Genomic DNA, 13187 nt, shown 5'->3' on the forward strand with positions numbered 1-13187 from the left:
TGCCRTATGGATTGTCTCCCTTGACAGATATAGCTCTCCTTAGCTGTAGTTATTCAGAGGTGTTTCTGATGGATTGGAAGCAACTGTTTCTCTTACTTTTTACTTAATTGCAGTGCTGAAAGTGACACACAAWCACTGTCCTTGTTTGTTACAGGATCCCACAGATATATGTTTCTGTTCTTAGTCTATGAAGTGGACCACAATTTTTTTTTTTTTTTCTTCTAGGTGCGGGACAACTCTTTGTATGTGGCCACAACAAAGATGGGCAATTGGGGTTGAATCACACAGAGGATGTGCTGCGTTTTACTTTGTGCACTGCCCTGTCTGGCTTTTGTGTAAAACAAGTTGCATGTGGCTGGGATTTTACAATCATATTAGTAGGTAAGTTTGTCTCTCTAAGAGCTGAAGAAATATCTCGATGTAGAGAGCATGCTGAAGGTTCTGCATTGCTGGTGTGGTGTGAGGGACCTGGATGAATTTGAGACGAGGCCCACGGGAAAATTCAGGCCCTCAGGAAATTCAACGTATCCAAGTGCAAGAGAGAGGCTGGCCATGAGCACTCCCAGCCCAGAGAGCCAAAYGTGTCCTGGGCTGCATCCAAAGCACYGTGRGCAGCAGGGCAGGGAGGGGATTCTGCCCCTCTGCCCTGCTCTGSTGAGASCCCACCTGCAGTGCTGCATCAGCTCTGGGGTCCCAGCACAGGAAGGACRTGGAGCTGTTGGAGTGAGTCCAGAGGAGACCACCAAGATAATCAGAGGGCTGGAGCACCTCCTGTGAGGAAAAGCTGAGAGAGTTGGGGCTGTTCATCTTGGAGAAGAGCTTAACCTTGGACAAATTCTCTTAAACTTATGTGCAGTTTGGTTTAACAATGAATTCAGGATTTAGCCATTCTCTTAAACATGACATACTTAAAAGATGGCTTTCACTTCATATCAAATGTTATGGATGATCAAATTCAAAAATCTTCTAAGAGTGTAATGGATTCAGAATTTGTTTGCAGCTCATTATCMAGTACCCAATCATGATAWYCATAATCAATCTTAGTAGCACCTTACTTGAGTAGTCCCATCCACATGAGAAATCCCTCTTACATCAGTGGAGCAATCTGAATATTAAATTACTACCTACTTTGGTTAAAAATGTCATAACAGTCCATGGTTTTCTGTATTTTGCACAACATAGATTTAGTGAAGGAGCTACCACCTCTGTAATWCTACTGCCTTGATTGTATGGTGCATTGTGGTCACAAAGTGCACAAGCCCCATCATAAAATAAAGGCTGCACCTGCCCTGAGACATCTGTGACAGGAGTGACCTTATTGCAACCTTGCAGAACCTTAAAAGAGCCACAGGAAAGCTGYAGAGRAGCTTTTTACAAGGGYGTGTARTGATAAGAYAAAGGCTGAAGGCTTTAAACTGAAAAAGGGCAGGTTTGGATTAGTCRTTGGGAAGAATCTCTTTCCTGGGWGGGTGGTGAGGCACTGGCGCAGGTTGCCCAGAGAAGCTGTGRATGCTCCATCCCTGGAAGTGTTCAAGGCCAGGTTGGATGGGGCTCTGAGCAGCCTGGGATAGTGGRAGGWGTCCCTGTTCATGGTGTGGGGTTGGAAATGGATGATCTTTAGGYCCCTCCCAACCCMAACCRTSTATGATTCCATATGCTCACAGGTTTTAAGCTACTTGCCTTGCAAGCTAAATCACTCTGTGTTTCTTGTGTCCCAGTGAACTTGAGACCTTTTCTGGACATGGTGTGTAAGACCAGAAGCCTTTGGCCTCAGGGGCTTTGTAAGGGGCCGTCTTGATCTATTTGGCTATGTTATTTTGCTTATTATGTTACAGTGCTATTGCTCACGGCTTTACTGATCCTGCTTGAACACTTAATTTCTTGCCCATTTCTTGCAGGATCTGGCCTAGTGCTGTCCTGTGGGTCAAACTCTTTTGGACAACTGGGACTTCCTCAAATTTCAGGTCCGTGCTTGATTCCACAAAAGATTGAGGTAAAGATTTAAAAGGTGTTGTGCTTTATATTGCTTCCAGCAGCGTACAGAGGTCATCTGACCTCAGTGGGCTTTGAGCCGGACTCCAACTAATTTTTATAGTTACAGATAAGCTTACAAAATAAAGGCTCAAAGGTGGTCACCAACCTAGAAATGAAATGTTAAGTCTGCTTTTCTTACTGTATGAAGAAGTGTCCCACTTCTAACAGAAAATTCTCCCTTTCACTTCTCAGGCAAGAAATTYAGCATCATGGCTTGTGCCAGATACTCCTTTGTTGTTTTTGTAATGTTGGAGGAAGACAGCTGATCCCTTAGGTGACCTCTAGTGAGGAGGAGTTAATTCACTTGACATTTCTCTGCCCTTGAGAGCATTTATTGCAGTATGGTTCCTTAAAATTTGCTGCTGATTTGAATCTCTCTCATCCCTCACCACACAGACTATTCATGTGGAACATTTGCTCTTTGGGTTGGTATCCCTTAAATGCTTGGGCTTGATGCCAGCTATTTTAAATACACCTGCTGCTTTTCCACCAAGGATATCCAGAGGGTTTGCAAAACCCTGCAGGAACAAGACAGCATGGGATGGGAGGTAACAGAAGAGGGAAACATCCATGTTGCCCAAGTTCTGTTGCTGTGGAGGGAAGTTTCCAGGTTTTTCTTCAGTGGAAAAGAAAATTTCACCTGTAACTTGGCTGGATTAAACAGCTKAATGGAACACAGTACTTGCCTGTCACTATATTTCCTGTGGAGGTTTTGGTGTAATTCTTGAGGAACACTTAGTTAAAAATATATTTATTTCTTAATTTTATCACCAAGGTTTCTTCTTTCATGTGAATATTTTGGTTGTGTTTTTTTTTTTATTTATTGCCGCAAAGGTGTGCATCCAGGTGCTTTGCTTGATTTTTTATTTCTGGAAGATGTTCCCACTAATTTTACTTGGCCAAAATTTACTTTCTTGGTGATACAAAACCATGCAGGCTGGAATTGTGAGAACTATTTGCATAGTGTTGCACTTCAGTTTAGCCTATTTTGTTTTTAGAGGCACTAAATACAAAAAAGAACTAAAATATGTTTCTTTTTTTTGTTTGAGTAGTCTCTCAAAGAGAAGGTGGTGCATGTTGCTGCAGGACTGAGACATGCCCTTGCTGCAACAGGTAAATTTGTCATAATTTTAACATTTTTTCAGTAACAAATGAAATAGAATTGAAATGGTATGCAGAGGGAGAGGGAGGAAAAGATGAAAATTTTCTTAGCTATTGTTTATTTTAAATATTACAGGGAAAATACACTTGAAAGTCGTATACTCTAAGATTTTGGTACAAATTAACATGAGTAGTGAACRTGCTGGAAACATCTTCCTGGAAAATCATGAAGAACTTATTCCAAGAATTCAGAGTTATGGTTTATTAACAAGTTAATTTTCTCATGGGTAGAAAACATACTGATTTCTTTTCTCCTATTCTGAAACAAAACACAGAAGGACTCTTTGTCAGGAAGAAAAGCTTCTGATCAATCRAAATATCTTCTTAGGATTTGAATTCATTATAGTAGGCAGAGTAATTTAAGTTTGTGTAAGATGCTTCAAAATGGAATTACACATAAAATATGGCTTTTAAAATGATGTAATTGAAATTGGCACCTGGAAAATCACAAGAAGGAAACTGAATGGTTCTCCTGCTTTATTAGAGACTCTGAGTTTGTCCATGGTATAACAGTAGAAATCAAACCCTTCATTTTGGYATGGCTGTGTTAAAACTGAGGAACAACAAACTATTCCTGCTCTTGTATTTGGTTTAGTTTTGCATGAACTTCAGTATCAGTTCCAGATAGTGGAGCTGAAGGTGCAAAGGAGATGCTTGGAGGAATMGTGGGATCTCTGGTGCTCATAGGAATAGTGGGAATTAAGATTCCCTGTGCTTCACTCCACAAATTGGCATCAAGAGAGGGGAAGGGATGAGAAAGTGCAAGAATTTTGTATCCATTCATGAGATACTGCAGTCATGGTATTTGTTACTGAGTCTCCAGTAGCTTCCTACCTTCTTAGTTTTTTTGCCTGTATACTGAGACTACAGCTGTTTGTTGCATGTTGATTTCACCAGGGTTTTCTGAATATTTTTTGGCATAAAGATCTTTTAAAATGTAATTTGAATCGGTGAAAATGACTTGAATGTACTGTTCATTAATGCATGAAGGGATTTTTGTTGGTGATTGATGCATTTTAATCTCTTTTATCTGTGTTTACTCTGAAAAGACAGCGGTTTGGTGCTTCAGTGGGGAACTGGGATGGCATCTCAGGCAAAGCGTGCAAGCCAAGGAAAAGCCCTCCCCCTGTTCTTGACAGCAAGGGAACCCTGTGAAGTGACAGGTAATCCAAGAACYTGCTTCCTTTGGATGGATGGGTAGAGCAGAAATATAATTTGGAGCGTTACACACCATCCTTTTTATAAATCCACTCGAGATAAACATGTAGTGGAGTACCTGAAGGATAGAATGGTCGGTCATACAAGATCATCATCTGTGGGGGAAATGAGAGTCTTGCAATGTCTATTGCCCAGAGACAGAGCCTTTTTGTTATAAAAATCATCACCATCCTGTTAATGCTTGTGTGCATGTCTGTGTGTGAAATTACACCTGCTGCAGATATTTTATGTGGCTGACTTTGTGCTAGGCCTGGAAGACGTGAAGGTGAAGACGGTGGCTGCCGGCTCCTGTCACTCGGTGTCCCTCACAGGTAGGCCTCAGGTACGTGAGGGAAACTCCTCACCCCACAAAGGTCTCTCTGCTTTTGACRTGTTTGTCAATTTTGGCTAAACCGGTGAAATTTTGATCTGGCCTATTTAGYRCTGGTAATTGTTTTGTAGTGGTTTTGGACTCTGAGAATGTTTCTGTTTTAAGAGATGGATTCATGTTTTGAGTTTTTTGAAGGGGTCAGGTGTGACTTTGCCCATATGTAACTCAGGGTCTGGGCTCTTTAATAGCTGGAAACTCTGAAAGGATTTGTTGAATCACATGGTTGGGTGAATCTCTGGAGCTGTGGCAGGATGCCCTGCTGGGTAAGTGGCTACTGCTGGAACCAGTGCAGCCCTCAGCCCATGGAGAAGATGGGCCGGGGTTGTCCCAGGAAAGGCAGCCGAAGCAGGATAGCCACAGCAATGTGAGCCAATGCCTCTGTGCAGGGATAGGAGAAGGCCTGGAGCTGTCTGAGGTGTCTGAGGCTCCTCTGTGACAGTGTGCAGATCTGTGGTGTAAGAGCACAAACCTTATTTGAAGAGCAGGGAGTTGCTTTAATTGGGTATGCACTTCCATAATGTCTGCCATTTGTTCTTTCATCCTTAGGCAGTGCTCCTATGTTGGAGTATTTAGTATCCCGTAATGAAAGTCTAATAAAGATTTATTTCTATTTTGACAGATTGGGAGAAGAGGAAACAGAATAGCTTTCATGCTGTAATCTTACAGTTTTGAAGTGTGTAAAATATATTGAACCTTATGAAGACAAGTCTTTGCCAAACTTCACAGGAACAAGTTCTTAGCAAATCTGCAGCCATCTGGTACCTCTGTCATCATTAAAGGAGCACTGGAGTATTTGCTTATGCAGATCTATAGAGATTTAGTTGTATGGGGAGATGTTCCAAGATGCAAATTATATTGAATTCAAAGATTCAAAATGTATGCATGATTAGTGAAGACAAACTGTGAGAACAAATAAAATCTACTTTAGATAATTGGCACTCTTTATTTAGACAGTGAACAGATTATTCTTTCATGCTTTTGCTTTTTGTTTAAGAGTGCAGTCTATTTGGTAGCAGGGGGATCAGGGTTGACAAAGTGCCAAAGACTTTTATAATGGGATGCTATTGCTGCCCTTTGTCCTGCAGGATAGTTATTACTTTTTTTTTTTTTTTTAACTTTAAAGATGTGGGTTGTAGTATTTAAAAGGGGTTTTCATCTAGGAAGTTGCACTTGCACTGTGGTACAGTTTTCTTTGCTTCTATTTCATGGGTCACCTGCTAGTGGAACATCAAATACCTGCAGTCAGGCAGRTTTGGGACACAACTGCTGCTGTAAGTTGTTGCAAACACAAATGGTGATTCCTTGGAAAAAAGGATGGTAGAGTCTACTGGTATCCAAACTGGTCTGAACGCTCCAGCGGTGGGAATATGGTGCTAAGTTTTAGTGTCTAAGTTTTTATTCACACCTACTCAAGAAATGAGATTAAGGGTTGAGCATGTAACATTTCCCAGGATAAAGCAAATCCACCTTCTGTAAGAGGAGGTGACAGAGGCAGTGCATGGGGAACATGAATGGCCACAGTGTTGGAACTTGTTTCTGGGAACACAGTAATGTACAAGATCATGTGTGCAGGATTTTTTTCTTACATTTTCAGCTAGTGCAGGCTGGCAAAGATTTCAGGGAGACCTGGCAGCTCATGTTCTTTTAAGTGTTTTTTGTGGATTTGTTTTTTTTTTTTTTTTTTTACCGTGGAGTCTAGGACCTGGGAGGAATGGTTTTGTGCTGAAAAGATGGAACTAATGAAATGCAATGTCTCCAGAGGCACTCATCTGAGCAGTCTTTGTGTTGGTGTCTATTGGCTGTTAGGTTGTGAGCAGCTCCAGCTTGCATTGATAGAAAGGACTACGGGTGTGTCCATAAAAAGAATTATCCCTRTTGTTAGAAGTGTGCATTTGAACAAATGCTTGTTTTAGAAAAGGGATGTGGAAGGCAAGTGACCACTTACAGAATTCTCTCAGGTGTTGTCCAGTGTTTTGAGGCATGATATTGTTTTAATTTTGCCTTGTGATGGGTGTTCATAGCCTCATGTCCAATTGCTTTAGSAAGTGACTGTGCAAGGTGAGACCAGGAACATTGGGCTGTCCCTAGTTTGGGGGATTTACTAAATTTGCTCAAGCTGAAGAAGGCATAATTGGTACGAGCAGAGCTGGGAGTCTAGCTCTTGTAGAGAGGCTGGGAGACTGTAAAACARAGCAGGAGCAGCCAGCCAGGCTTTGAATTATTTTCTGCAATCCAGAAAGTTATTTACTGGATGTAATCAAAGCTTTGGAGTGGAAATAAAAGCTGGTCTGCAAGGACTGGGTGGACTGAGAGGAACTGCTCAATGAATGTCTCCAAGGTTCTYAAATTTTCTTTTACTCTGAGAAGTTGACTACTGTGGTTAGTTTTTTAATAAAAAATAGCCATTGTTATAAAAATATTTCAGTCCTCTTTGAGAAGCTCATATTAGAACTGGGGTGTAGACAGTTTGACTTGAAAGCTCAGGTTGCTTCAGATTTTACTTTTTAACAGATTTTACTTCTATGTCTGTTGTAGATGAAGGACACCTGTATGTCTGGGGCAGCAACAAACATGGGCAGTTGGTGAGCAAAGAMATCTTTCTTGCTGAGCCCAGGAAGATTGACTCTCAGTGTTTCTCACATGAGAAGATTGGAGCAGTTTGGAGTGGCTGGACSCACCTGGTGGCACAGACAGGTAGGATATCTAAAAAGCAGTAACATGTGGCACCCAAACAGTAAATTGTCTTTGTGCAGGCAAGTGGTGTTCTTTCTCACTGATGGTGGCTGGACACAGTGTAGCAGTTGCACCCAAGTTCAGTTGTCTCTTAAAAAATTATGAGGACAGACATCCTTTGGCTGCTCTTTTAGGAGGGTTTTAAGGGCAAATAAAAGAATATGTTCAGAAGATAATCAGTAAACTAAAATAAGCTGGCTTATGTGTGTGTTTGTGGTAAAACCCAGAAAAATATTTGGAAAARACAGTTAAAAAGAAGCATGATTACACTTGAAGAGCATCCCCTGAAGATGGAAATGAAAGCAGATTTAATGTTGAAGCTGTACTTTCCTGGGAACTTTTCTAGTGAGGACAGTGTGAAAGCTGCCRTGTATGGAGGGCTGTAGGGTTAGATTCTTACCTAGGAAGAGATGAGAGGAAGGTTATGTAACAATGACATTCATGTGTAAAGGGATGGTTGAGCTGATGAAACTCATCCAAGTGTGAAATGCAAAGGTGGGAGGGAAAGGTAGATGAGATGGTAAGGCAAGACAGGCATCTGAAACTATCTTGTGGTTTTTGTGTGACCAGGCTGTGCTCTTTGCTTCTCCTCTTGCACAGGATGTGGTGCCATAGTTAAGGTTAACCAGGGAGTGGAAGTTTTCCATGGAGCAAAAGGAACAGCCAGAGCTGTGATGTGTGACTAGAGAAACAAATTGGTTGTTTTCTGCTTCATAGCATTCAATGTTTGACATCAAAGGATGTGAGAGAAATGTCCTGTGAAAAACCTGCATCAGCTGCTCTTTTAGCTATTTAAAAGAAATATCTGAGCTCTGATTTTCAGAGGGTGCTATAGTGAAAATTTCCAAGCTGCAATCAGTGCTATGAGCTGCTTGGAAAGTTTTCAGGTGGAGTAAAGGAATTTATATCAAAATGCACAGTTCTTGAATTAAGTGCTTAATGTCATCCTCACTGGAATAGAARTGGGAGAAAGAAGCCATTAGTCAGGATGGCCTAATTTTTAAAGAGTGAATCTTGTCAACTTGGTTTTGCTTTCCTTCACAATTTCTTAACAGAGCATACCCAYGAGATAAAACATCCCCAAAGTTTTGTAACTTCAGTGTTTCACTGACCTGATACTTGACTGTGGCCATTACAGACACGGAGCATTTTAGTAGGTGTTTTTTTACAACAACAAAAAGTGTGTCAAGTTACTGGCTGGGGTGTTTTGCTTGTGAATGTTTAAAAAGGATTTATATAAAAATAGGCTGGTTTTCTACTTCTGCATTAGAAAACTGGCCAAGTGATGCAGTGGCRTAAGTTATTGCTGAAATTATATTTTATGTATTTAGAATTTTAAATCTCTTTGAAGAGCGATGGACCTGAACCTAAATCATCTGGAATAAGATTTTGAATGGCCTTTGGCAGCCTCCAGATACCAGTCGATCTCCTGGGAATTTCAAGAGTTGTTCAGCTACTAGATATAGTGAGAGCCAAGCACTTAACTCTTTCTGGAAAATCATTCGCTGCATTAAACTTGCAGCTGAATAACTAAAAAATTCASCTCACTTGAGGACTTTCCCCTGCATGCAGTCCTTCCTACCAGTATTTTTACCTCCTAGTGAAGGAGGAAATGGTGCTTCAGTTTCCTGGTACTGAAGTCATAAACCAGTGATCCCCAAAYGTTACGGATCAGTAAAATTTTTTTGAGCATGCAGCCCCCAATATCTTTGTACTTAATTGCTTATAAATTATAGACATATAATGCTGTAATATGCAAACTATAAAACATTTACAATTGAAATTACACAAAGGATGAGATAAACACTACTTAAAATATTACTTTATTAACCTAAATAATGAAAACCATTAAGAATTTATTAATACATTAAAATATTTATATGTAATTTTCATCCTGCCCTCCAGTGGWTTGTCCTGTGAATACCCAGGACTGCATGCACTTCACTTTAGTGATACTGATAGAAACATTTCCTTTTACTCTGGAGAGTAACTCATTTCGTTTTACTCTGGAGAATTCCACAATTAGTGGAAAAGAAGCAAGGTAGAGTGATTTCTGGACACAGGAAAATGGAAGGAAGGAATATTATAATATGATGCTTTTCTGTTCATTGTGGAAGACAGGAACATACTTTGGAAAGACATTGCAGCATAGAGGAATTTTGCTGTGTGAAAGAATGAGCAAGTTTTTTCTAAYTAGTAATCTCACCACGATGCAAAATTTAATAGCTTGAAGTTTGTTACTGTATCTGAATTCTCATATAGTGGTTTCCACAGAAGGTAGTTGAATTTTAAGAGGCCATTATAAATACTTAGAGTTCTGTTTAAATTTTTTTTTCAAGAAAATTAATCCTGKTCAGAGTAGTAATAATAAAAAACTTGTTATTGCAGCTCTCTTGACAGTAACTGAAAACTTTCCTCACTGGAAAGACACAGGAAGGAACTGGGTGGATAAACACTGGACACACAGTGCATAAATTCTACCATTTCAAAATGACATTTTGATCTTTATCTGCCAGGTGAGCAGTGCTTGGCTGCAGAATTAATGGAAGWGTGAAAAGTAAATGAGAGTGATGTTAAAAGCAACCATCTGGAGAAATAGTTGCCAGTTTCACGGTTGCAGTGGTTTGACAATTTTAAAGTGAGTTCCAAGCAAGTTATTAACTTTTTTATCAGAAAAAAGGAACACAGCATAAATACTTTGGTCTTTTGTCTTTCCCTCTTATGTAAGCTGACCTGTTTTAAGATTTGCTTTGTTTTCCCTTCATGCTGCTGGCAAAATTTTGTACTGTAGCATAAAGCAAAATGCACAACTTTTTAAAATTTCTTCCCCATTCTCTCTTTACAAGGGATTTTAATTGCACCTGAAATCACTTTAATACCTGCACCTCTTTCATGTCCTACGTTCTACCTCATTCAACAGAGGTTTCCTGTAATTTCTTTCTAGAGTTTGATCAACTCTCTTTTCATTTGCTGTTGTTTCTATGATAAAACAGTTTGGGTTCAAGGTATTAATTCCTGAGAAATGAACTGCTTGACTTAGAKGTGTTAAGGAATGTTTTCACAAGATGTTGTGTTTTTAATCCTTACCTTTAACTGATCCTCATCAGCCCCAATTCCTTRTTCTTTTTATTATAGAGGTATTTTTGGAGGGCTGTTTCCACTGTGCACACTCTTACTGTAAAGTAACTCACAGAACCCTTCAAGACAGATGAGTGCCTTTTTTTTCCTGCCTTGATTACTGTTTCCCACAGAGGAGAGAAGCACAATTAGACTTTCTGGCAWTGCTAGTATTCTTTCAAAGTAAGTTTCTATAATTCTGATAGTAGAGGTGGTCCTAGTTGGTGATGGTTGGTCCAAAAGGATGAAAGCTGAGAAGCCCTGGTTGCTCTTTGATCAGATCTCTGATGATAAGATATGAACTTGTTCATGTCTTTGGTTTAGTTACTATTTTTCCTGTGGATGCTTGTGTCAAGTGACTCCCAGGAATGCTTTTCATTGATGACASGACAGTGCTGTTCCTGCTCCATGTGAATGACAGACCCAGGTGCATTCTTGTGGCCTTGGACTCCAAGTACAAGTTCTATTCTCTCAGACAATCACTGTGTAAAAGGTTTGCTTCCTTTCCAGCACTCAATGGCACAAGGAGCACCACTGCAGTGTAGGTGACATTATTTCTGAGTAATTATGAGTTGTCTTGCACTGCTCTGCTTAACAATGTCAGCTTTAATTTGTGGTCCCTCTCGAGTTAATGCAAACACTTTGAGGGTAACTGCTGAAAGAGAGGTTATTGCTTAGGTCTTAAAAGAGAGCRAAGTTGTGGCCTGTAACATTGAAGATGTAAATTAGTCTACTTTGGGGATTGATAGAACCAATCTGACTCTCAGGCAAACCTAAATATAGCGAGAGAGGTATTTTAAAGACTTTGAGGTGAATCATCAACTTCCATTCAAAACAAGATATTTTCTTTTTRACTGGGATGCCTAATAAATAACCTTCCTTAATCTGGTCTGGTTTATTATCTGTGTATTCTCCTGAATACATTCACTAATCTATTTGTCACATAGTGTCACATGAAGTTATGCTTTGTTTGAGCTCAGATAAAGAATTCTGAGCTCTTTCACTCAGAAAGTTACTTCAAAAATGCAGTTAAAATTGTGTTTCTGCTGCCTATGCAAAACTGCCTACAGCTAGAAAGTCCTGGAAGAACAAAATGCCGTGACATAGTCTGAATAATATTCTGAATCCTCATTCCAAATGTGCATCTGAATTTGTGCATCTTTGAATGTCCTTTGATGTCATGTCATTTAGGCCACATAAAACCACTCTGAAGTGGTCTGACAGTGTTGGTGACCTACATGCAAAATAAAAACCATCTCCTATTTTTTCTGAAGCAAGTGACAGTGTGTCCCTCCAAACATCCAGAGCAGAATGAGAGATAATTTCTAATGATCTTTAACATTTCAGAATTTCACAGAGGCTGTAGTTGCCCTTCTAGGTGCCTTTTCTGATGGCAGTCACAAGGTAAAGCTGTTGGGCTTTGCTGGCAAGTTGTGCAGCTGCAGGGAGAGGAAGGATATCTGGCACCCGAGCAGCACAGCCTAAGCCCACTAGAGGTCCTTTCCAGTTTGCTCTTGAATCCAGGCTCTGCAGCCTTCCTCTGGAAAACAAACTTTCTCTACCTTGGATTTTTTTTTGCTCCCTAGGGCAGCAAATACTAATTTGTGTATATGTATATATGTATTATGTATATGTATTTTTTTGTAATGCTTATTTCTTTTCACACATGGTAGCCAGGAGTCAAACAGTTTGAAATTGAAGCCCTACATGAGGTAGCTGTATTTAATGTGGAAGGATGCTGGGTTTTGGGAAAACAAGTGAAATACTAGAAAATAGCTTAATCAAAACCTGCAAATTGATAGGTACCCCAGAATCTGTTTGAAGCAGAAWTTGAGTTCAAGAAATAAGGGTTCAGAAAAGAAAACCTTTGTTCATCTGCCTTGAGGGTAAATTTTGAAGCTTCAGAGCCTATCTTGAAGGTCTTGCATTTGATTATAAAGGGTAGAGAATGGCAACAGGAGAGAAAGAAATTCAGAAGCTTGGGCACCAAAATTCAGAAATGAAAGCTGGAAACTGTGGGAAACTTAGTGTGCAATAACACATTTCATTAGTTTGGAAAATGACTCAGTCATCATTATGTTTTGGGGCTTTGGTCCGTATGTGTGGAAATAGGGACTATTATGTTAAATTCCCCGCCCCCTTGATTGTTGTGGACCTAAACAATGTGACTGCCCCAAACTGACATAACTTTCATCTTTTGAAAGCTTCCAGAAAAAATGAACCTTTAAAATATGGATCTGGTATAGCATTTGTTCATGTCATAAGTGGGTGAGATTAGGGATTGATTACTTTCTCTGATTTTCCTTTTTTTTAAGATTTGCTTTCTGTGGTTGGATTGCTGCAGTTTATGGCTACCCATATATATAGCAAATGTAATAAACAAGGTCAGATGCATTAACAAGTATGTGCTTGTGCAGGAACTCTGAAATGTGGTCTGTTTTCAGTATCCTCCAGCACCAGAGCAACTGTGCAAGAGGAACTGTAGTTTTGTGGGCTGAGAAGGGCAGCTTGTTGGCTCTGAGCTATTCCTTGGGGGATTATTTTTTCCTTATTC

The 13187-nt window shown here is 39.9% G+C and overlaps 1 protein-coding gene across 1 annotated transcript in view; it reads left to right on the forward strand.

Annotated features, from left to right (window-relative positions):
* Positions 1-13187, forward strand: part of SERGEF (secretion regulating guanine nucleotide exchange factor) — a 139361-nt gene that overhangs the window by 2156 nt on the left and 124018 nt on the right. Inside the window, 6 exon segments of the mRNA XM_057369278.1 lie at positions 226-381; positions 1899-1993; positions 3087-3147; positions 4245-4358; positions 4662-4724; positions 7319-7477. Coding sequence (XP_057225261.1) covers positions 226-381; positions 1899-1993; positions 3087-3147; positions 4245-4358; positions 4662-4724; positions 7319-7477 — 648 coding nt within the window.

The sequence above is a fragment of the Malurus melanocephalus genome, unplaced genomic scaffold (assembly GCF_030028575.1).
Source record: "Malurus melanocephalus ecotype Western Australia unplaced genomic scaffold, MMel_1.1 scaffold_106, whole genome shotgun sequence".
In the NCBI taxonomy this organism is placed as follows: domain Eukaryota; kingdom Metazoa; phylum Chordata; class Aves; order Passeriformes; family Maluridae; genus Malurus; species Malurus melanocephalus.